The sequence below is a fragment of the Dermochelys coriacea genome, chromosome 19, assembly GCF_009764565.3.
Source record: "Dermochelys coriacea isolate rDerCor1 chromosome 19, rDerCor1.pri.v4, whole genome shotgun sequence".
Lineage (NCBI taxonomy): Eukaryota > Metazoa > Chordata > Testudines > Dermochelyidae > Dermochelys > Dermochelys coriacea.
The window spans coordinates 15,478,864-15,503,517 of record NC_050086.2 but is presented as its reverse complement, the minus strand read 5'-3'; the positions used below and the strand labels follow the sequence as shown (position 1 = coordinate 15,503,517).

Genomic DNA, 24,654 nt, shown 5'->3' with positions numbered 1-24,654 from the left:
CCTTTATCAAGTGTTCCATCTCTGTGGGTTTGATCCACCTGCCCCCTTCTGAGATATCGATTGTGGAGTAGATATTTTTTGGGAATAGGGAAAGGGACACAACCTATGGTTATTAACTATTATTTTAATACCCCACCCATCTGAATTTTAATACCCCACTCAAGTTGCAACTTCAATTTCAGATTCCAGTGCCTTAGGAGCTGCTTTCTTTTTGGGATGGAAATATAAAGGACCTATGACTAGCCTTTATGCACAGCTCTTACAAACATGAGGTGTGGTGGTGGTGCTGATTTAATGCCAGAAAAGTGGGGAAGACTCATGGAGAGTGCTCTGATGATAGTCATGGAATATGGAGTAATACAGGCTACATTATAGGCCGACTGGAGAACGTCTCTGGAGGGAACTGTTTGAGAGAGCAAGAGGAAGGACTGATAAATCTGCACTAGATATTTGCATAATGATATTGGAGGACTGGTTGTGTGAGCTTCTGTGGGTGTAACTTGACTTGCCCAAAAACTTAACTGTAAGGCAGGAGGACTTGCTTTATGAAATATTTTCAGACATAACTGTTCAGGATTGGGGAAAAATAGGGGTTAGAATTAGGGATTGTAAAATATGAAATGGTTAACTGGTAAATATTAGTCTTACCGTTAACCTATCTTAACCGTTAAACCCTTGCATGTTGGCTGTAGCAGCCCCGACGCTGGGCCCACTGGCTGGAGTGGCCCCTCTCTCTTTAACCGGTTAAATGATATAATTTTAGTAGTTTAAACGGTTATCTTTTAAAATGATATTTACATCCCTAGTTAGAACTAACAGTCATTTTCACCCTCAACTCGTGGCCTGTGATAGCAGAAAGATAATAGCAACATGCTACTGAAGTGCCATGATCCAGCATATGGACTGACTCAGTCATGAAAGGAAAGTGTGTGTGCCATACTGAACAGTGTATACTTTTATTGCAGAACGTTATCCTAATTTTAGATTTACAGTTTGTTACTTTTTTGCATTCCTCCTCCCCTTGTCCTCCATTAAGTGCAAGTCCAGCCACATTGTGTGGGCCAGCTAGACACAGTACATTCCAAGCCAGGCACTTCTGCCTTGACTGGGAATAACAGTCCTTGTAACCAAGATAGGGGAATGCCAGGATTTTGAAATTATGGAGTAACTGTCCTGGAAGTGCTGAAGATGAACTGTTACAGCTGCTGCTTTTGCCATGGAGGCAGGGACTTTGGGGAATGCTGGAGGTCAGTGGAATAGGAACTTGTGGGGTAGAGGGAGAGGTGAATATTTCCACCCTTGTGAGGTTCCATCTGCCATTTTATAAACGCTAGTGGAATTTGTAAGAACTCTGCAATCTCTTTGGTGTGCTCCTGAGTCTGCAAATTCTGCCCTGGTTGGTACATATTAAAATCAAAGGCTACAAATAGGTAGGCTTGTCAGAATTCAAGTTAAATTGATTGCTGTCAGTAAACATCAGTTTCAGCTGACACACTGAAATCGATGAAAAAATACCCATTGGTACCTGCCTGCATCTTGCGCCTGTAGGGATTGGGTGGCACTCTCCCTTCTTCTGTGCAGGGAGTCCTCTGCAGCTCTGCTGTCACGGCCCTGCTCACTCACCAGTCAGGATTGCGGGGACTGACCCTGGACAGGAACTGTTCTGCATCAGGGTGGCTTCCCCCATAACCAGGGGCTTGTCATCTTCCTTGCAGCCTGGACTGGGGGTCTCTGGTTTGCCAACCCAGGACCGCAGCCTCCCCCAGACCTGACTCTCAGGTGTCTTGGGCCCTTGCAGTCCCACTGTCAGTGCTGTCCTACCTCTAACCCCAACCCTTCTCCCCTTAATTTCCCACAACTGTAAAAATAAAAATAGTTAAAAAAAATTAAAAAAAAAATTAAATTCTGCAAGACTCACACTGCCTATAGAAAAGGGCTCCTTTGCTCTCCATTTCTTCTGAATTCCTCAGCTTGCCTGTTGTCTCCACTGCCCTGGCCCCTGCCACACCTTCAATAAGACATCTTGCACATTTTATTGGGAATGTAGTCCAGCTTGTTGGTTCCCTGGCCTGCATGACTTCTACAATCAATTTTTTCTTCTGCCTCAGGATTAAGCCAAGAGGTGCTTCCATGCTATCTAATAGCACCTCAGGCTTGTGGAAGGGTGAGTCCAAGGGATTTGGTCCATTTCCTCATGTAATCAGGACGTTTTACACTTGGAACTGAATCTTGAGTCATTTTTCAGAGTAGCAGCTGTGTTAGTCTGTATTCGCAAAAAGAAAAGGAGTACTTGTGGCACCTTAGAGACTAACACATTTATTTGAGCATAAGCTTTCGTGAGCTACGGCTCACGTCATCAGATGCCTTTATGTGAAATATGTTTGCTACCTATGGAGATGCCACTCCAGTTGCTTAACATAGACTGAGTGAAATATGGCTATGACAGAGCTTAGCTGGCCCTAGACCATCATCTCTTCCCAGAGCTGTACCAGTTGTGCCAAAATGTCTGCCTCTCATCAGCTGGCAACTTGATTATATAATGGTCTCCACTGAGATATGGTGATGTGACGAATTTATTGACCAGAGGTGGTAGGTAAAGATGATGATCATGGTGAAAATAACTCTCAACTGAGCTCCATGGCACATGTAATGCTGTTTTTACAGGTATGCCTTCTGGCCAATTTGAACCCTGTGCAGTGGAATTGTGAAAATAGATCAGAAAGACACCTAAGCAGTGAGTGACCTATGCACTGAGAGACATTCATGGCAGAACTGTATTGCCCGTGAACTCAGTTTACACTGAGACTGCATACTTGGAGATTGGCATGGTTCTCTTGGACCACTTGATGGTTAACCATGTTTGAAGCAAATGTAATTTAAACAGTAGCTGTAGTACCGGAGCACCATTATGAGCACTTTTCTATGTACACACAAATTATGTTACTGGCTTAAGTATATGGTGGCTAACTTGTCAAATTTCTCTAATCTAGACAAGGCTATGATGGCTTCTGTCGTGGTGCTCAAAGTTTGTTAACTTAGTTAAACTTTGTAAACTTCTCCACAGATATCCCTCCCTCCAACCTTTCTGCCTTGAAAGTTTTGTGACCATAAGAACAGGTAGAAACATTTTAGGGCTTTTGCAAAGTAAACAGATGTCTTTATTTTGTTTGCATTTGTCTGTAGTGTACTTCTGATGCCTTCCAGTTAATTCACAGAATAAAGCTTAGGATACCTTTTTGTTAAAATTGAAAAGATAGCTGAATGTACTTTAGAGTAGCTGACATTTTCTGCTGCCATTGGAAGTGAGAAGGTACAGTTTTGAAGAGAAACGAGGTGGCATGGGTTTTAGATCTCTGCAGATGTTGGCAGGCCATTTGACTCTACTTCTGTTCAGCAGAGGAGGTGACTTCGCCACAGAACAGCATGATGGGGCAGCCTTTTTTCCTGAGAGGAGAGAGACTAGTACATAGTTAGAAAGCAGTACAACTAAGCCAGTTCTAAGACAACATCATGGAGTGTGTTCAGTGGTTAAGATTATTGTGCTGTTTGTGTGTTAAGTCAAGAGGAAACTAGTTCTTTCAGTTTCAACATCAGTAGTAATGTGTGACAAAGTTCCTGTTCTACCTTGGTGGGTCTTGCACTTATTGGGAGATTTGCTCACCTTGGAGCTTCATGGCAATCCTCAGCTTGGCCGTTTTTCTGAATTCACAGTCCAGGTAGACTCCTCCTGTGTGGGACCAGGAGTTGGGAGGATTTAGGGGGAACCCTCTACTCTGGGTTCCAGCCCAGGGTCCTGTGGGTTGCAGCTGTCTAGAGAGCCTCCTGGAACAGCTGTGCGACAGCTACAACTCCCTGCGCTACTTCCCCATGGCCTCCTCCCAACACCAGGGCATACGCCCAGGTGGCGGCAGCCCCCCCCGCCTGCCGCAACGTCATCTCCCGCCCACCGCCTCCACTACCATCTATAGCGGCCAGGGCCCCTTTCCCACCATGATCAGAAAGCACGGTGTCCATTGCCTCCTGGTGCCTGCCTCGCCTCATGTGGAGACCTATGTGCGGGCGTTGGCGAGGGTGGTGGGGCCCACGGCCATTGTGGCAGCCTCCAAAATGTACGGAAATGTCATCGTCGTCGTCTTAGCATTGGAGGCTGCCTCCCAGGAGGCGGTGGAGAAGGGCCTGGCAGTAGGGGGCGTGTTCATCCCCCTTGAGCCGCTAGAGGACCTGGGTGTCCTCCTGGTCCTGACCTCCGTCCCTCCCTTTCTTCCCAATGCCGCCCTTGTTACCCGCCCTCTCTACCCTGGGGAAATCTATCTCTGTCATCAGCCCTCTCCCGTTGGGCTGGAAAGACCCTGCCCTCCTTCACTTGCTCTCAGCTTCAACTGCTACCGGCGGCGCGTGATGGAGAGGCGCTCGAGGGGTCCTTCCTGGTCCCTTACCAGGGGGCCCATTACCGGGTGCGCTACTCCACGGGGGAGGCCCGGTGCAACCTCTGCTGGGTGATGGGACACGTCCAGAGGGACTGCCCCTTGGCCAGGCAAGGAGGGGCATCTGGGACCCCCGAGCCCTGGCAGGGTACCGGCCCCATCATCGCCGGCGCCCCTGGCTGCCCGGTGCCCAAAACCACCCCTCCTCCTTCCCAGTCCACCATTGCCCCCGCTCGGGCTCAAGGGGCATCTCCTCCACTATGCTCAGACGAGTGGAAGAGCCCCGCCCCCGCTGTTTGCAATCTGGCGGGGCCTGTGGAGGAGGGTGCGGCAGGGACATCGCCGGGCATGGGAGAGGACCCGCCCCAAGAGGAATCTTCCTTCCCTTGTGCTGCCCCACCGTTACCCCCTCGACTCGCTGAGCCATCGCCTCTGCCCCCTGACACGACCCCTGCAAGCCAGTCCCTGGATGATGCCATGGAGGGCTGGGCCCTAGTCCAGCGGAAGCGGGGCAAGCGGAAGGCTCGAGCTCTGCCCCTCCCATCTGATGCGGAGGCCCCCCGGAAGATCAGGAAGGGGGGCACCGATGCCGAGCCTTCCGCTGTACCCACGGGTGTGCTCCATCCACCGGTGCCGGTTGGGGAAGACGTGGCAGCACTGGAAGGCAGTGTCTCCCCTCCACAGGAGTCCCTCCCCTCCGAGGCCCACGAGGGAGCCCCCCCTGCCCTGGCGCCATCTGAAACCTCAGTGAGCCCCGAGGCGACGTTCACGTCAGGTGCCGGTGGGGAGAATCCTGGGGTGGCGGAAAATGATTTTCCATCCATATATGAGGAGATCGAGGCCCTCGGTCTGACCCCAGTCACCTAGGGGGAGGACGACCCTATGCCAGCGGGCCTCGATCTGGGCGACTTCACTCCAGCCCCCCTTTCCCCATGCTCCCTCCCCCTAACCCTTGCTTCTGCTCTCACCTCCGAGGAGCCCCTGGACTCCTCCATCAACCCGACTGCAGATGGCACCCCGCTGACGGCCACCCAGCCTGTTGAGGCGACGGCCAGTGCCACGTGGCCGGGACCCGAGCCACCAGGGGCACCCCTCGTTGGTGAGGAGCAATCAACCTCCTTCCCGGGAGGGGGCCCTACAGAAGAGAGTCCACCTCCTGATGCTGTTGCTGCCAAAGCCACCATAGAGCCAGCGCCCGGCATCACTGAGAGCCCTCTCCCGACCCAGAATCTCGCCTCTAACCCTGCCCCTGCCCCTGTCCTTATCCCGTCCACCTCCCAAGATGTTATTGCCACCCCTGGGGCTGTCTCCTTCCCTTTTCCAATAGATGACCCCCAGGGAGCGGCCTTTGTGTTTACCCGTCCTGACCCACCAGGGGCTGCTATCCTCCCTCCGCTGCCCCCTATTGCTCCAGGGTTCGAGGCGGGCCAAGTGGCGCCAACCCATCAGGAGTCCCGTCGCGGGTCCGCACCCTGTCTGCCTGTCTTGGTGGGCCACGGGGCTGTACCAAGGGCCCCATCGGGGAGTAACCAGAAGACTGTAAAACATCCCCCCCCCCCATGCGCTGTGAGAGGAGTTGCGGGAGTTTTTAGAAGACGTCCGTGGCTCACGCAACAAAGTACAGCTTCCTTTCCAGCGATGGGGGGACTTTCATCAAATCCTCCGGGCTGCAGGGGCCCTCATGGGGGAGGGTAAAAGGACCGGGAAGCAGGGCGCCACGGCCTACCAGCGGGCCCGCCTCTTCCATGACTCCTTACTCACCTACGGGGTGGGTCACGGACTGCTGTGTGTCCCTCCCGGGAGCCGCGAGCGTCCCTCCCGGGAGCCGCGAAGGATCCCCCCCCAGCCCTCCTCATGGCACCCTTACCATTGCAACATTGAACACCCGCTGCTGTAGGATGGGTGTCCGCAGGTCCCAGGTGCTCTCCTTCCTTCGGGACGGGGGGTACTCTGTGGTTTTCCTAGAGGAGACCCATACGGATCCGACCGCCGAAGACAGCTGGTGGTTGGATTGGGGGGACAGGGTCTACTTTATAGATTCATAGATACTAAGGTCAGAAGGGACCATTCTGATCATCTAGTCCGACCTCCTGCACAGCGCAGGCCACAGAATCTCACCCACCCACTCTTATGAAAAACCTCACCCATGTCTGAGCTATTGAAGTCCTTAAATCATGGTTCAAAGACTTCAAGGAGCAGAGAAGCCTCCCTCAAGTCAACCATGCCCCATACTACAGAGGAAGGCGAAAAACCTCCAGGGCCTCTCCAATCTGCCCTGGAGGAAAATTCCTTCCCGACCCCAAATATGGCAATCAGCTAAACCCTGAGCATATGGGCAAGATTCACCAGCCAGATACCCAGGAAAGAATTTTCTATAGTAACTCAGATCCCATCCATCTAATATCCCATCTCAGGGGATTTGGCCCATTTACCCTGAATATTTAAAGATCAATTACTTACCAAAATCCCATTATCCCATCATACCATCTCCTCCATAAACTTATCGAGTAGAATCTTAAAGCCAGATAGATCTTTTGCCCCCACTGCTTCCCTTGGAAGGCTATTCCAAAACTTCACTCCTCTGATGGTTAAAAACCTTCGTCTGATTTCAAGTCTAAACTTCCTGGTGGCCAGTTTATACCCATTTGTTCTTGTGTCCACATTGGTGCTGAGCTGAAATAATTCCTCTCCCTCTCCGGTATTTATCCCTCTGATATATTTATAGAGAGCAATCATATCTCCCCTCAACCTTCTTTTAGTTAGGCTAAACAAGCCAAGCTCCTTAAGTCTCCTTTCATAAGACAAGTTTTCCATTCCTCGGATCATCCTAGTAGCCCTTCTCTGTACCTGCTCCAGTTTGAATTCATCCTTTTTAAACATGGGAGACCAGAACTGCACACAGTATTCTAGGTGAGGTCTCACCAGTGCCTTGTATAATGGTACTAAAACCTCCTTATCCCTACTGGAAATGCCTCTCCTGATGCATCCCAAAACCGCATTAGCTTTTTTCACAGCCATATCACATTGGCAGCTCATAGTCATCCTATGATCAACCAATACTCCAAGGTCCTTCTCCTCTTCCGTTACTTCTAATTGATGCGTCCCCAACTTATAGCTAAAATTCTTGTTATTAATCCCTAAATGCATAACCTTACACTTCTCACTATTAAATTTCATCCTATTACTATTAGTCCAGTTTACAAGGTCATCCAGATCCTCCTGTATAATATCCCGATCCTTCTCCGAATTGGCAATACCTCCCAGCTTTGTATCATCTTCAAACTTCGGGACGGGGGGTACTCTGTGGTTTTCCTGCAGGAGACCCATATGGATCCGACCGCCGAAAACAGCTGGTGGCTGGATTGGGGGGACAGGGTCTACTTTAGCCATTTCACAGTTCATATGTCTGGAGTGGTGACCCTGTTCTCCCCCAACCTATGGACCAAGGTGCTGGGGGTCGCCGAGGCTGTGTCAGGCCGCCTCCTGCACCTCCGGGTCTGCATGGAGGGGCTCGTAGTCAACCTCGTTAACATCTATGTCCTGGCAGCGAGCCCGGAGCGGGTGCAATTCTTTCAGCAGGCGTCCGCCTTCCTTGGCACCTTGGATCCTCAGGAGTGCCTGGTCCTGGGAGGGGACTTTAACGTCACCCTTGAGGAGCGGGACCACTCGGGGACCGAGCAGAGCCCGGCCGCCGTCGCCGTCCTCCAGGAGATAGTCGAACACCACTCCCTGGTGGACGTCTGGCGCGACCACCGCCCGGATGACACTTCCACGTTCACCTTTGTCCTGGTGGAGGCCCATCGGTCGAGCCACTCCCCGTTGGACCGCATTTATTTATCACGCTTCCATCTTTCATGAGCCCACTCCTCCAGCATCTGGCCGGTCCCATTTTCTGGCCATCATTTAGCCACCGTGACGGCCTCCCTCTGCGCGGAGAGGCTGGAGCCGGCCTATTGGCATTTCAACAACAGCTTGCTGGAGGATGCGGGCTTCGTGGCGTCCTTCCGGGAGTTCTGGCTGGCCTGGCGAGGGCAGTGGCGTGCCTTTCCCTCGGCGCGGCGGCGGTGGGACCTAGGGAAGGTGCGCGCCCGGCTCTTCTGCCGTGACTACACCCGGGGCGCCAGCCGAGGGAGGGATGCGGTGATAGAGCTGTTGGAACGGGAGGTCTTAGAGCTGGAGAGTCATCTGGCCGCCAGCCCCGAGGATCCGTCCCTCTGCGGAGCGTGCCGGGAGAAGCTCCGGGCCCTCAAGGACCATCGGGCCCGGGGTGCCTTTGTTCGATCCCGCATCCATCTCCTTCGGGAGATGGATCGCAGCTCCCGTTTTTTCTACGCCCTGGAGAAAAAGAGGGGGGCCAAGAAACATGTCACCTGCCTTCTGGCAGAAGACTGCACCCCTCTCACAGATCTGGTGGAGATGTGCGGGAGGGCGAGAGCCTTCTACGCAAGCCTTTTCTCCCCGGATCCGACCGATCCTAACGCTTGCAGAGTGCTCTGGGAGGAGCTCCCTACGGTCAGCGCGGGCGAGCGAGACCGGCTAGAGCTGCCTCTCACTCTGGCCGAGTTCTCGGAAGCCCTCCGTCGCATGCCCACCAATAAATCTCCGGGCATGGACGGGCTGACCATGGAGTTCTACCACATGTTCTGGGACGTCCTTGGCCTAGACCTAGTCACCATCTGGGCCGAGTCTTTGCAGAGCGGGGTCCTCCCTCTTTCGTGCAGGCGAACCGTGCTCGCCTTATTGCCGAAGAAGGGGGTTCTCTGCGATTTACGAAATTGGTGTCCTGTCTCGCTCCTCAGCTTTTGCCACAACTTTGTAGTCCGTGCTATCTCGCTGCAGCTAGGGTCTGTGCTGGCGGACATGGTCCACCCATACCACACCTACACCGTCCCGGGCCGCAGCATCTTCGACAACCTATATCTGGTCCGGGACCTTTTGGAACTCAGGTGTAGGGACGGTCTGTCGTTCGCCCTCCTGTCCTTAGATTAGGAGAAGGTGTTCAACAGGATGGATCACGGGTATCTCCTGAGCACTCTGCAATCATTTGGCTTCGGACCCAAGTTTGTGAGTTTTCTCCGGGTGCTGTACGCCTCCGCAGAGTGTCTGTTCAGGCTCAACTGGACCCTGACCGAACCGGTCAGCTTCGGGCGAGGAGTACAGCAGGGGTGCCCCCTCTTGGGCCAGCTGTACGCTCTGGCGATCGAGCCCTTCCTCTGTCTCCTCCGAAGGAGGTTGACAGGGTTGGTGCTGTGAGAGCCGGAGCTGCGGCTGGTCCTGTCGGCGTACGCTGATGACGTGCTCCTCGTGGTCCACGACCTGGGTGACTTGGTGCGGGTGGGGGCTTGCCAGGCCATCTATTTGGCAGCCTCCTCCGCGTGGGTCAACTGGGTCAAGAGCTCTGGCTTGGTGGTAGGGGACTGGCGGCAGGCGAGCTCCCTCCCACCTGCGCTTCAGGCCATCCGGTGGAGCACGGGTCTGCTGCTCTATCTGGGCGTTTACCTTTCCGCCATGCATCCCTCTCTGCCGGAGAACTGGCAAGATTTAGAGGGCGGGGTGACAGAGCGGCTCCGGAAATGGACAGGACTACTCCGGTGCCTCTCCCTTCGAGGGAGAGCGCTGGTGCTTAATCTACTAGTCCTGTCCATGCTCTGGTACCGGCTCAACACCCTGGTCCTGGCCCCGGGTTTCCTGGCCAACCTCCGGACATCAATTCTGGAGTTCTTTTGGTCAGGACTGCACTGGGTCCCTGCAGGGGTTCTCCATCTACCCGTGGAGGAGTGAGAGCAGGGCCTGAAATGTCCGCTTACTCAGGTCCATGTCTTCCACCTCCAGGCCCTGCAGAGGCTCCTTTATGGTGCAGGTATTCTGGCATGGAGCATACTGGCGCACGCCTTCTTGTGCTGCTTCCGAGGGCTCCGATACGACCGGTAGCTCCTTTATCTCCATCCGAGAGGTCTTCCGCGAGACCTCTCCGGGCTGCCAGTCTTCTGCCAGGACCTCCTGCAGACCTGGAAACTGTTTTCAACGACCAGGTCCGTGGGGGCCACTGAGGGGGCAGATCTCCTCGCGGAGCCCCTGCTACACAACCCCCAGCTCCGTGTGCAGGTGGCGGAGTCCCGCTTGGTGTGCCAGAGGTTGGTCCTGGCAGAGGTCACAAGAGTCGGAGACCTCCTGGACTATGACCGGAGAGACTGGCTGGATCCCCTTACGCTCGCTTAGCGCATGGGGCTTTCCAGATCTTGTACTCCCCGGTGCATACTTCAGGAGGTGAAGGTCGCTTTGTCGCCCGGTGCTTGGGTTTATCTTGACCGGGTCCTGCACGATGGCACGCCCCGCCCACCCTCTACCCCAGGCCCGCCGGACCTTTTAATTGGACCCTTGCCCTGTGGACCCAACCGACCCCCTCACCCCTTCACTGGAAGCCGGCTGCACGAGATGCAGCTGGTCTGCTTTCAAACCGCGCCAAAAAAACATCTATACACGCTCGTGCTCCACACCCTTCATGCCCTTACCCTCGTGTCCCGCCCCGATACAAAGTGGCGGGACCTCCTGCCACCTTTGGAGGGTGAGGAGCCCCGGTGGGCCAGCCTGTATTTCACCTTAGTCCCGAGGCCCACCGCGGATGTCAGTTGGCGGCTCCTTCACGGAGCTGTGAGCATGGGCATGTACTTGGCACGGTTCACCTAAATCCCAGACACCTGCCCCTTTTGCGGCGTGAGGGAAATCCTGGCACACACATACTTGGAGTGTGCCAGGCTGCAGCCCCTATTCCGGCTCCTCACCAATATTTTATTATGGTTTTGGTTGCACTTTTCCCCTCACCACCTTATTTATGCACTCCTTATTCGAGGCCTCACAAAGTCACGGTCAGTCTCCTCCTGGCCCTAGCTAAAATGGCCATCTATAAAACCAGAGTGAGGAGGTTGGCCGATGGAGTCTCCTGTGACTGTGGGGCCTGTTTCCGATCCTCAGTCTGTTCACGCATCCGGGCAGAGTTCCTCTGGGCGGCGTCCGCTGGCTCCCTTGACGCCTTTGAGGAGCAGTGGGCGCTGTCCGGGTTTCTCTGCTCGGTGTCCCCGTCCGGTTCCCTTCGTTTGACCCTTTGACCACACTCCTGTCCCTGTTGTTTCTTTAGTTCTCCCTCGGAATTATTTGCTATCTATGTCCTGTGGATCCCCCTTTTAGGCTGGAGGGGATCCTTTAGCAGTGGACGGGCTTTGCCCGCCCACTTCCCCGATCCCAATAGGATTTCTCTCTTATAGCCATCTGGCCTGACCCTGTCACAAATGTTAAACTATTTGTAGTATGATTTGGGTGAGGACAAACAGTACTTGTTGAATTAGTAAACAGATTTGCCTTGTTTAGCACTAGGGGCAGCTATCTCTAATGCCTAGGAAATAGCACTTAACGGGTAAATTGCAGTGACTTCCTGTGGAAGTTGACAAGTCTTAAATTGTTAGGCCCTGATGACATTTTGAAAAATTTGCCCTGGTTTCATGTCCTAGATAATTGCACCTGTGGAAAGCTGAGTTTACACTGGTGTGGCTTATTACTTTAGTATGTGATACAGGTGTGTGCTTGGGGTTTGTAGTGCTCTAACTACATTGATATAATCAAATCGGTGCATGTTTTTTGTATTATCGCCAAGGCTGTTGACAGTAGTTTAACATTTTTCTAGTAAAAATTAAATGATTTACCAATGTTAATGTTTTATTTGAAAGGTGACCTACATTAGAAATTAAGGTCTTTCCTACCCTGGAAGACTAATAGGATTATGACATTGCAATCACTAAGGAAGTGAGACTTGATTGAGAGGGGTTTTTCTTCTTGAGTGCTAGTCCCTATGTGTGTTCCTCTGTGGAGTACCTATGTACTCCTTGTCCCCAGAGCTGAGGAATTTCGCAAGCAATGTCCGTTGGTCCACGTGTGCCCTCTGGCTCACTTAGTGCCTCTGACCATGGAGATAGAAGGTGGGGCGGACTGACGGCCTCTCCAGTTCTTTATAACCGCCACATTGTCTGGATTGGAACCTTCAGTCTCTGAAGCTTCAGCTTTCTTCTTTATCAGTGAAAATATATTTAGATATCAGTAAATAGATTTTATATTCTTGAGTTTTAAAGTTTTTATCTGACAGTTCGTGTTATATAGTTAGTCTCCCCAACCCCTGTACTCTATTTAATTACCGGGCTCTGGGCTTCAAAATTTGTGTTTCCTGCTTGCATTCCTTCTTGATCATCAGTGACCACCAATGCTGCTTGTTCTGCTTTGGGGAAGCCCACATCACGGCAAAATCCAGTATCTGCTGTTCATTGCCTATCTGTATCTGGGAAGGGCAAGAACTTCACCTTATGAAGCACCTAATGGAAAAGGTCATGAGACCATGGTCAGCCCCAGGCTAGGGGACCCCACCATACAGCAACCTGACTCAGGAGTGAAGGAGTCTACCCCCAGAGGTCCCTGTGTGGGGTCTTGTCAGGAGTGCAAGTTATGTCTTCCTCCAAATCCACTTTGAAGAAGCTAGGTCTACAGAGGCAACATGCACTAAGCTTTCACCTCTTCCCCCACAAAAAGAGAATACAGCTGCTCTCTCTCCTTATGGAATGGGCCCAGAAGAAGCGGAGGAAGCAAGGTCTCTGCCTCCCCATGCTGCTTCCTCCAGCACCTCTCTTCCAGAGTGGGGAACCAGGTCCAGGAGGTTACCCTGGGGACCACCTAGGTTACCCAGCCACCATCTCCTTCTAAGGGAACCTTCAGAGCCCAGACCTGGCCTTCTTTTTCCAGAGCAGGGAGTTGGGTTCAGTACTTCTTTTTTTTAGGACTCGAGCACTGACGTAAACCCGTACACGCATGTCTGCGCATATGTGTATCTTCTTCTGTGTTGCCTTACTTCAATATGCAGCCTGGTATTTACACTCGGACTAACTTATTAGCATAAACAGATCGACCCAATGTAGTATATTGGTTTTTGTTAACATAATCAGTATTTTCATGTGTTTGAGTGGCCCAGATTTTGGTGAAAATCAGTGTAACAAAACCAACTAGTAGCTTTTGTAAAACCCAGGATTTTTTTGTAAAAATTGAAAACAAAGTCCTTGGGAATGCTAGAATATTGCTTGTTTCAGAGTAGCAGCCGTGTTAGTCTGTATTCGCAAAAAGAAAAGGAGTACTTGTGGCACCTTAGAGACTAACAAATTTATTAGAGCATAAGCTTTCGTGAGCAACAGCTCACTTCATCGATGCATCCGATGAAGTGAGCTGTAGCTCACGAAAGCTTATGCTCTAATAAATTTGTTAGTCTCTAAGGTGCCACAAGTACTCCTTTTCTTTTTGTAGAATATTGCTTGTGAGTCATCCAAATATCTGGAACCATTTTACTAATTGCCCCTTTAATATGCAAGTGTGAACTGTAGAGGCTGATCTGTCTAGTTCGAATCCTGTCTGCGTTGTTGGATTCATGCATGCATGCACCTCTGTGACCTCTGTCCCCTCCCACTTTGCTTGCTTTGCTCTTACACAAGCTCTCCGTGCCTAAGGTTTGTAGCTGGTTGCCTAAGGGTATGTCTACACTACAAAATTAGGTCGAATTTATAGAAGTCGATTTTTTTAGAAAGTGATTTTATACAGTCAATTTTGTGTCCCCACACTAATGCATTAAGTGCATTAAGTTGGCGGAGTGCGTCCACAGTACCGAGGCTAGCATCGTCTTTTGGAGTGTTGCACCGTGGGTAGCTATATCACAGTTCCTGCAGTCTCTGCCGCCCATTGGAATTCTGGGTTAAGCTCCCAGTGCCTGATGGGGCAAAAACATTGTCGCAGGTGGTTTTTGGTACATGGCGTCAGTCGCCCCTCCCTCCATGAAAGCAATGACAGACAATCGTTTTGCTCCTTTTTTCAGTGCGGGCGCCATACTGCTTTCTGCAGATGGTGCAGTAGGACCTGATATTAATGCAGCTTTTTTTTTTCAATATTAATCTCTACTGTAGCAAGGGAAATCACTCTTATCTGTCTTAGTTGCTTATTTTTACTTTTGAATATATTTGTAGAAATGGTAGAAAATATACTCCAGATTTGAAGAGTTGTAAAGGTAAGTCATATTTTGCACCTAAACAGTCTTGTGGTGTACTTTAATAAAGAGTAAGGTTCACTGGCATTTTATGTCTGAAAAAAAATTATAAACTGATTACCTTTTTATTTGTAATAGGAATGAAATATAGTCAGTGCCTCATATTTTTCTCCTCTGTTTATAATAGGTGCGTTCAATGGATGAACTGAACCATGATTTTCAAGCACTAGCTCTGGAGGGAAGGGCTATGGGAGAGGTAAGTGAAACATCTTTAGAACAGGTGTGTGTGTGTGTGTGTGTGTGTGTGTGTGTGTGTGTGTGTGTGTGTGTGTGTGTGTGTGTGTGTGTGTGTGTGTGTGTGTGTGTGTGTGTGTGTGTGTGATGGGATGAAGGGAGAAGAGGTCATTCTTCAGAAATGAGAGGTGGATTCTCTTCTACATCCACTGCTCCTCCCTTAAAGAGGTCCTGCATCATGGCTGTTGCAAAAAGTCTGTTAGGAGGCACTCCAGCCTAGGAAGAGAAACATCTGAGCCCTCCAGGTGTTTTACCATCAGCAAGTAATAAAATGGTGCTTGTGCTGAATGGTGGAAACATTAGAATGGAACTTGCTTAGTTTTGTGAGGGGGTTTATATGATGGGCTTGTCTGCAAAGCAGGGAACTGGAGTGGATGACCAAGAGATCCTTTCCAGTTCTATGGCCTGTGTTCCTATGTCTTGCTACGAGGTATCATACACTTGTCACATGTTCCTTTTAGGTATAAAGGTAATTAATAGACAACATAACCAAGGCGGCTGCTGCTTTTTTTTTTTTTTTCTTTTCAGTAAGTGATTGTTCTCCATTTCTTACTATAGGCAGCTTTAGCTATTGTGATGAAGTTTAAAAAGCTATACGTGGAGATCTTGCAGCTTTAAACTAGTTAGACATCTTAACCTCATGCTTCAAAACTTATGGGTGCCTATTTCTGTGCAAGTTACTAAGAACACTGCGAAGGGGCAACGTCAAGGGTGGTAACTGGGGCAAAAAGCAAGATTCCCCCCTCCACTAAAGTGATCGTCAGTCCATGAAGTTGTGTGGGTAAAAAGTTCTCTTGTGAGTTTACTAATGCCAGCAGAAGAATTAGAAAGAAGGTTATCAGGTCTTAAATGAAAAAAAGTAGTAATAATTTACTTGATTCTTATATCCTAAGAGGAAATGTAGAATTACTAGCTTCAGACATGGTGTGAAATGCAACAACGCAAATGACCAGCCCAACTTTAAATGTCCATGTTAGTTGCAAAACATGTTCTGCTCTCCCGGTCCCTTCCGGCTCAGTTTAATATTCCTTCTGTTGTTCAAAGACCAGTTTATTTTCTCTTCTGTCTTGTGAGTTGGCTGGCTGGCTCCTCAAGTCAGTGTTGTTGTCAGAGTGAATAAAAATCAATGATTTTTAAAAAAGCCTCAAAATACAGGTTTATTTAGAATTAAATTTGAAATAGACAACCTATGTTAAAGCCTGAACTTCTTGTAATCCTATTAAAATAATTTAAATTCAGTTCAGTTATTTAAGTAGTAAATGTTTGCTGTCAGAGTTTTAAAGAGAGTCAAGTTATTGAACAGATATAAATGTCTGTCTAAGCACCTGGAACCAGAGTTTGAAGAGCCAAACCAGTTTTTTTTATAGCTGTAGGTGCAGAGAGAATATTTATTTTCAGTTCAGTGGCTATTTCAATTCAAGCACTACTTCATTCAAAGTTGAGTAACCTATTGGAGTTGGAAAAAGCAGGAAAGTCTGTTTTCCTCTTCTAATATCTGAATAAAAATGGAGGGGTGAGGATGAGATCTGCTAATTCTTAAATCTTGAAGGACATGGTTGTTGGGGATAATTTCAGTTTGCGAACTATAAATATTTTGTTTTAATAAATCAGTTTTAAACGTAAAATGTAGAATCATAGAATCTAGGGTTGGAAGGGATCATCAGTTCCGGTGCTGAGGCAGGACCAAATAAATCTAGATGTTTTGCTAAATATTACATATCTAGCACATTTAAGATCATTTAAAAATGGGTTGTGCATTTTTAATTGAATTCCAGTTTCCATCCAGATGATCTTGGCACTAATCATTTAATAAATACCGCATCATTCACTGTTCTCTATCATAATGTAAATATTAAGAATCAGAATAAATATATATTAAGCTCTGAAGTTACTTAAAAGAACATGTATAGATATAGTATATCCTCCTAATTAGGGGAAAAATTAGTTTAAAGTCTGTATTTAGTTGCAAATCAACATGTTTTAATGATTACCAGCCAATGAAACTTGACCTTTCTTTAGGAAAATAATGAAGTATAGAAGCAAAAAGAAATTATAATAGATATAAATCAAGGCTTCCTGCTTGCTGATTCTGATCAGTCTTAATTTTTGTAAAGAGAGTGACATTGCTGTTTGCAAAAGAACTTTGCACAGTGTGCTATTGTTCTTTATCCATGCCAGCTCCACGGGATTAGCAGTTTAGGTGTAATGTATATTTAATTTGTAAAAAAAAATCCACCTTGCTTATTCCTCAGATTGTAATGCCTTTGATGTCTCTGTTCCCTGGCTGAACAGCTCAGCTATTTGCAGTGTTCTTCCACACTCTTGTTGGTTTTCAGTAGGGGAGTATTACTAGGGAAAGCTTTAACATGTACACTTGTCTCGTTGCTGGTCATAATGTTCTGTTTAGTACTCACTGTGTGAGGGTCCACAGTTTACATAGATGTACTGTATCACATATTATAGATTGAAAGTTGATTTCCATCTAGTCCCTCTCCAGCCAGGGCAAGACTTTTTTTTTTTTTTTTTCCCCTTTAGCACATTTTCTAGAGCTGTGTCCAGTCAGGTTTTAATACCCCAAGCAGTTGGGCTTCTGCCATTGCCCACCCCGGTCTAAGGGATAACTACGGCTCGTGGGCCGGATCCCGCCTATCATGGCTTTGGATCCGGCCCGCGGGATTGCTCCCTGTGGTGCTGCAGGCCCCGTGCCGCTCTCAGAAGCAGCTGGCACCATGTCTCGGCTGTTTCATTGTGGTGGGGGGGGGGGGGAGCGGCAGAGGGCTCTGTGTGTTGCCCTTGCCTCCAGGCAACCCCCAGCTCCCATTGGCTGGGAACAGGGAACTGTGGCCAATGGGAGCTTCAGGGGAGGTACCTGAAGGTGTGGCAAGGGCAGCGTGCGGAGCCCTGTGCTGCCCCTCCCCCCCGGGCCCTGCACGGACATGGTTCCGGCCGCTTTCCTGAGTGGCGCAGCGTGGGGCCAGGACAAGCAGGCAGGGAGCCTGCCCTGTCCCCGGTGTGCACCCCTTCCACCCCAGAGCTGCTTTAGGTAAGCAGTGCCAGGCTGGAGCCCAAACCCCTGCCCTAAGAGTGTCCTGCCTGCACCTCGCACCCTTTCTGCACCCCAACTCCCTGCCCTGAGCCCCCTGTCGCACCCCTCCTGCACCCCAACCCCCTGCCACAGTCTGCACCCCTCTTGCACCTGCCCTGAGCCCCCTCCTGCACTCTGCACCCCTCCTCTGCCCCAATCCCTTGCCTGGAACCCGTTCCTGCACACCACACTCCCTCCCGCACCCCTGCCCCGGCCCTGCATACAGTTTCCCCACCCAGATGTGGCGTTTGGCCCAAAAAGTTTGCCCACCTTTGCCTTAGACTCTTATGGCCCAGTACATCCCTGGAAGCTTTCTTAACATTCATTGGAAATTCTTCTATCCTGAAGTTTGTCCTCTTGTGAGATCTTTAAATAATTCCTTTGCATCCTTAATGTTTGCACCTTTAATATATTTGTAGACCATTCTCTGTCCACTCCCTCCTACGTAGGTGCTGCTTAACCAAACTGTGCATGTTTAGTTTTAACTAGTCCTCGTAAGTCGAACACTCCTGCTCCATATCACTTTAGTTGATTTTATCATTTTAGATAAATAAAAACAGTTCACCAAGCTTTCCAACTAGTCCCAGCAGTCAGTTGCTGGTCAAATACCAGAGTGAGGTTGATGCCCAGTATGAAAGTAGATAGACCTATTAAAAAATAAAACTGCAAAATAGCAGATGATTCAACAGGCTTATGCTCAGTATAGTACTCAAAAGAACAGAGCTACACACCAAGATAGCTCTTTCAAGGTATTTTCAGTGTTTGAATCATTGCAAGAGGTAAGTAACAAAGCTCTTAAGTGGAAATAAGATAAATCACACAGTCTGATCTTGTCCTCGGAGGATCTTAAAATATGTTCCAGTGCAAAAAGGCCCCCTGGCAAAGTTCCTTGGATTACAAACATCATCCAGTCTATACGCGCAGCTAATATGCTGAAATCTGCTGTATGGTATTACAAAAATCCTGCCCATTCCACCTTGAACTATTGTCAGTATATAGTCGTCAAAAAAGAAAAATACTTGCTTTCCTCAAGCTAAGCAGAAATGCTGTGGATGATATACACAATATTACCTCTCTGTAGTATAGCTCTACTACATATACATTACAGAAGTGGCAGTTTTAGTATGTAGTAGCTTCTTTTTTCATTAAATTTTATTCTTTCACTAACACAAGGAAGTTTTAAAAATCATTCTCCTTGTCCATCCCCATTCTAGTCTGTTGTGGAGACCAGTCCCATGGAGGGTGTAGATTCCATTGGTGACCCTTTAGTGACATTCCCATTTTGCTTTGACAAATGCTACTCTTCAGAATGCCTTTCTTCTTACATTTGGTATGTTTGAGAAGTGCAGAATTGCAGCTCTGTAGCCACAGAAAAGGGACAGCACCAGCTCAAGCTTCTCTTGCACAGCTCCATCAGTGTACCTGGAGGGACTACCTCGGACCGTGAGAAGCATACTTCAGTCTGTACAGCCCATTCCTTGGCCTTTGCTGAGAATCTTGGAGTGTTGATACTGGTTGTTCTTTCCAGCCGGTTCTCAATAGGCTAACAAACTTGCTTGACATACTGGGTAAAAGCTGTTTAGCAGCCTGTTGTAGCTCTTAGTCACTATCAAGTTGGGGTGGGTTTAAACCAACCAATTTGAATTGCAAAAGCTTAATAGCTCATTACAGCTTCACTGAGCCAGCCTCTAAAATGCTTGTTTTTAAGAGTCATGTGATTGGATGTTGTTTTCTCAGTTGCTAAATTCAATCTTCCAGGATCCCTCTTTGGGAGTCTGTAAATGGCTGTTCTTCCCCATCCCTTTGCAGATGTTTAATGACATAGGATAAAAATGCATGTTTGTAGTTCCATACAGTAGTAATTCAGAAAAAAATATTGCTGCTTCCTGAATTACACCATCTCTGTGTGTTTTAAACTTGCTGTGTTAGTGACTTTCACATGACTATTTTGAGGTCTGGTCCCTTCATTCACTATTCACAAAGGTCAGGAAACAGTGATGTGCAAGTGCTCTCTGAGTAGAGTTCTTATCCCTTTTGCAAGACACATCTGGCCAAATTGTGTCATTTGGTCATAGGCCCACGACGGCTCTGTGTGAACCTCTCTTCCAAATGAGGAGCGCAGGGAAGTAAGAGGCACAATCCCACCCAAGCAGACTGGCGTGCCAGAGGATGATGCAGGCTGATCCAGTCTCTCAAGGAAAGAGGTTCATGGTCCTAGCTCTTTCCCAGAATCTTTGGGGCATCATGTATCCCATAGGCACACACCAGTGGGCTGCACAAGAGGGCATGAGGAAGGCTCCTTGCATGCTCCTCTCTCCACCTGCAAAACTATCTGACCCTTTAACAGGAGGGTAAGTCCTGAGCTTCCATACCTTTAGGAATCTAGATGTTTGACTTTTGCCACAGGAATGAATTTCTGTCACTTAACTCCTTCATCTACTCTATTTAAGAGCAGTTTGCTCACTTTAGAGCCACATTATTACCAAAGCAAATGATTCAGTGTTCGATGTTGGTGATTCTTGCATCTAGCTTATCTGTAACTTGTTTTTAGCACAGTTGATGCTTTTGCTTCGCTGTTTTTTTTTTCTTGTGCTGATCTAGTTCTGATTATAATTTTCCTGCCTTGACAGAAAAGCTGGAACTGAATGCAAATTAGATCTGTCTCTCTGTTTTTCTCCCATCCTTTCTGTAGTCAGATTCTTTGGAATCTAGAGAATATCAATTCACTTGGTTGCAATGAGTGTTGAGAAAGGAGTCCAGGAGGTGTGGTTTGGCTTTAAAGCACGCTAGATGTGTTCCCAGTTGGCTTCCTTCTCCTTATTCTACAAAACGTTTTCATCTGTGAAGAATGCTCACGAAAGCTTATGCTCAAATAAATTGGTTAGTCTCTAAGGTGCCACAAGTACTCCTTTTCTTTTTGTAAACATATAAGGATTCATAGTGTAAAAATCTCCCTCCACACTTGTTTCATTGCATGGTTTTGCTGTAACTGGGATTTGTAAGTTGTTTGCAAAATATATTAAATTTGATATTGGAAAAAAAAAAGGACTAGAGGTTTACATTAATCCATAGCATTTATAAGATCAGTTGAAAGTTCAAAATATCAAACGTTAAAATTAAGAATCTAATTTGTGATCCTAAAACTAATTTATCTTCCATTAAAAAGACAAAATGACATTGACCTCTTAAAAATTCAACAATGGCTGAACCTGGTCATTTACAATATTTATCTCTAGGGGTAAAAAAAATCAGCTGTTCAGGCTACAATCCCATTTGTTCTGGAGGATGAGAATGTTTTTAGGAGTATTGGTATTTAAAGTGACCTGAAAAATTATGACTCCAACAACTAACTGGCAATTTTCTTAAACACAAGTGCTTCTCTTTTGACTCTGAAGTCAGTATTTTAAACTGATTATTTTTAAAGCAGATTTTGCTGAAGGTGTAAATGGAGAATTTTCTGAACTAAACACTACATTTTATGTAACCTCCATGGTGAAAAAAATCTGGCAACTGGAAGCTCCTGAAGGGTGTTCAATTTCATTGTAAAACAGAGTATTTTATTGAAAGAGCATAGCCTGTGTGATTCTCCTTTGTCTCCTTAGTTCATGCATGTGCATACCCACACTCTGCCTTATTTCACTTCCTTTGGCGTTACAGGGGATGTGGTTTATTCAGAACACTGCATATTACATTTACAGGTACCATCCTATTAAATGAGTGGCTCATTGCAGCTGAATTTTAATTTAGCAGCTCTGTTTCACTTCATCTGAGAAATTCTGATTCTCTGTGTGGCTGGGTAATAGTCTTTTTCTGGACTGGAAATTCTGATAAGTTGAGGTGGTGGTGGAAGCAGAAGGAGAGACACAGCTGATAAATTCCTTCAGATCTATGGCTAGTAGATACTTAATGACTTTTTTTTTTAGCAGACAACACTAGTGGAAGGCTTGGAAAAACTTGCCCTGTTTGTAAATGCTTCACCTCCCTGGCATTATCTTTAGTTGTGCTGGAATTACTACTACTTGTACACAGAAGTTGGTGAAGCAGCTGCAAGTTGTACTCTGTTAATCCTCCTCCCCCCCCCCCCCACCTTATTTCTGTGCCTTTTGTCTAATTATGTTTAGATTGTAAGCTCTTGGGGCTGGGGACTTCTTAAAAAAATACAGATGTGTACGGTATGTATCATTATAGGGGATCCGTGTTAGGTGCTTCAGGGCACTGCTGCAAAACAAATAATATTCCAGAGTTTAAAGAATTACTTTGACTATATTATTGGGAACTAAATGTCTCAAGGGGTTTGTAAGAGAGCCATTCAGTCTCCATAAAGACATTTAAAAAATGGATAAAGAACCATTTTGCTTCTAGGTTGCTGGTTGGTATACTATAGTGATCAAAAGTTGCAACCCTCCTGCTTCTTGTGGTCTGTCTGAAATGACTTGGGCTTAGTCCAGTTCCAGAGGACAAATTATCCATTTAACAAAAACCACCTCCACAAATGACCTGGTTGTTTGACTCTATTAGCAGAAAGATGAATGATTGATTTCATGGGCCATGGAGAGTGAACTGTCTTCTCCTCCCTAGAGTTGATCTCTCCAGATTAGTTTTGGAGCACGTTGGAGGGCAGTATGGGATATGCTCGCAGTTTTGCTTTCCTGTTCCTCACCTGTAGTGTGAATAACTAAGACTAGTCTTTAAAGCTGTCAATACAGCACCTTCATGAGACCTAGATTCACCCACAGACTTGTTTTTTTTTTTTTTTTAAATGTTTGATATTGTCCCCCTAATACTTTTCTTGGATAGATATTTCCCTTGCTGCTTACCTACTGTAATAGTCACTGGTTGTATTAGGGGTTAAACCAGTGTATAAAGGACCAGAAAGGGAAAACTAGGGTATTTTCTTCCAATGGAGCTACGGGTGCAAACAGAGCAAGGTGTAGCTCACGAAAGCTTATGCTCTAATAAATTTGTTAGTCTCTAAGGTGCCACAAGTACTCCTTTTCTTAGAGCAAGGTGTGTCTGCCTTCTACAGTTGCATTGTATTTAAAGGAAGGAGATGAAAAACGGGGCTAGTGCCACCAAATAGAATGCTAATTTTGAGATCATTTAATTTTTGGCAAGGGGGAATGCCTTGTATCTGAAAATGGGAGAGAGTAAATTGGAAAATTCAGAGGAGACTATTAAATGCGTAAGAGGTCTTGGCCAGACAATGGCATGCAAGATAGAAACCAAATTGAAGTTAGTGGGGCTTCATACATTGAACTGATGGAGAATCCAATTAAAAGTATGGTTCTTGAGAACTGGGACTTTTGAATTTCTGGTGCAGAAAACCAGTATCCGATGGTGTTATACCATCTTGGTTTTGAATCTAGGAAAGGAAATAATCCTTAGCTTGTGCTAAAAGGAGCCTTTCAGAGTCTGATTTCATAGTACGTACAGTACTACAAAGCACTTCAAATGTATCTTTATTTCACTATTGATAGAGATAGTTAACCTGTTTTAAAGAGTAGTGGAGATACTGCAGGGTTTTTAATATCTAATAATGACTGAAGTGGTAAGCGTTTCAAGAACTGTGGGGTATACTCTATTATGCTTACACTTGTAAAGGTGTTAGAGCATAAGCTTTAGTGAGCTACAGCTCACTTCCTCGGATGCATTTGGTGGAAATGCATCTGATGAAGTGAGCTGTAGCTCACAAAAGCTTATGCTCTAATAAATCTGTTAGTCTCTAAGGTGCCACAAGTACTCCTTTTTCTTTTTGCGAATACAGACTAACACGGCTGCTACTCTGAAACTTATAAAGGTGTGTGCATGCTTATCTTGTTCTTACAAATTCAGAAGCATGACTTCTTACATAACTGTATTTGTGGCAAGACAGTGGCAAAAAGGAAAGCTTTGACTGCATGATGAGGTAGGAGAAGCTGGGCTATGGCAGAACTTACCAAAGTGCATACCTTCAGTAAAAGAGGAAATGCAATACCATTGAGTAGTCTCAGCTTCCTAGATTTATCTATATTTATATCCCGTTTGGGTGCCATTCTGACGCATGGCCTTTCATTACTCAAGATAGAGAAATTGAGGTTTTGTCTGTGTTCCTGTGTGGTACACTAATCTTCCTGTAGGAAAATCACAACCCTTTCAAAGGCTCTTGGAGCCAACAGTCTCTATGCTGGGACCCAGAGCACTCCATGCCATCTGGCATTGCCACCAATTGGTGTACATCATCATATAACTGGACACTTCATATTTTGAACCTTGAGGCTCCTTGCAAGTTAGTTCATGACCATTACTGACCATGATCTCTTCTTTTTTATATCCTCTGATTTGCGTGTGTGATCTGTTTGATGTATTTTCCACCTCTAGCATCATAGTGCTTTTGTTTCCTCCACTCTCTGCACCACCTCTTTGGAGCATTTGTTCAGTGGTAATGGTACATGGGGAGTGAATCATGTACAATAATTCCTGCTGCCCCCTGAGTTTTCTCCATTGAAGTATATAGATTGAGACTTGTGGTTATAAACAGCAGTGCTGCTAATTTCCATTTTGTTCATTAGTTTATTTAAATTTCTTCTGTGCATACTACTTGTGCAGGCTTTCCCCTAATAAAGGGTTCATTTTTGTTTGGCCAGTGCCCTTCTATCTGTTTTCTTACTTTCAGAAATTATTCTTTTGTGGTTGCAGATCCTGTAATGGTCTCTTTCATTCAGTTGCTTCTCAGTGTAGCTTCTATAATAGGCTTGCCATGGTACCAAGACAGTAAAAAGAAAAGGAGTACTTGTGGCACCTTAGAAACT

At 47.2% G+C, this 24,654-nt stretch overlaps 1 protein-coding gene across 15 annotated transcripts in view; it reads left to right on the top strand.

The window, feature by feature from the left end:
- The window catches only part of PUM1 (pumilio RNA binding family member 1), a 120,921-nt gene that overhangs the window by 20,851 nt on the left and 75,416 nt on the right, over nt 1–24,654 (top strand). For 14 of the 15 annotated variants that reach the window (XM_038377386.2, XM_038377387.2, XM_038377385.2 and 11 more), the window contains one exon: nt 14,675–14,743. In XM_038377386.2, the coding sequence (XP_038233314.1) occupies nt 14,675–14,743 (69 nt within the window). Of the gene's footprint in view, nt 1–962; nt 969–3,112; nt 3,118–14,674; nt 14,744–24,654 lie in introns of those variants that run through there. The other variant, XM_043506203.1, reaches the window with a different exon arrangement.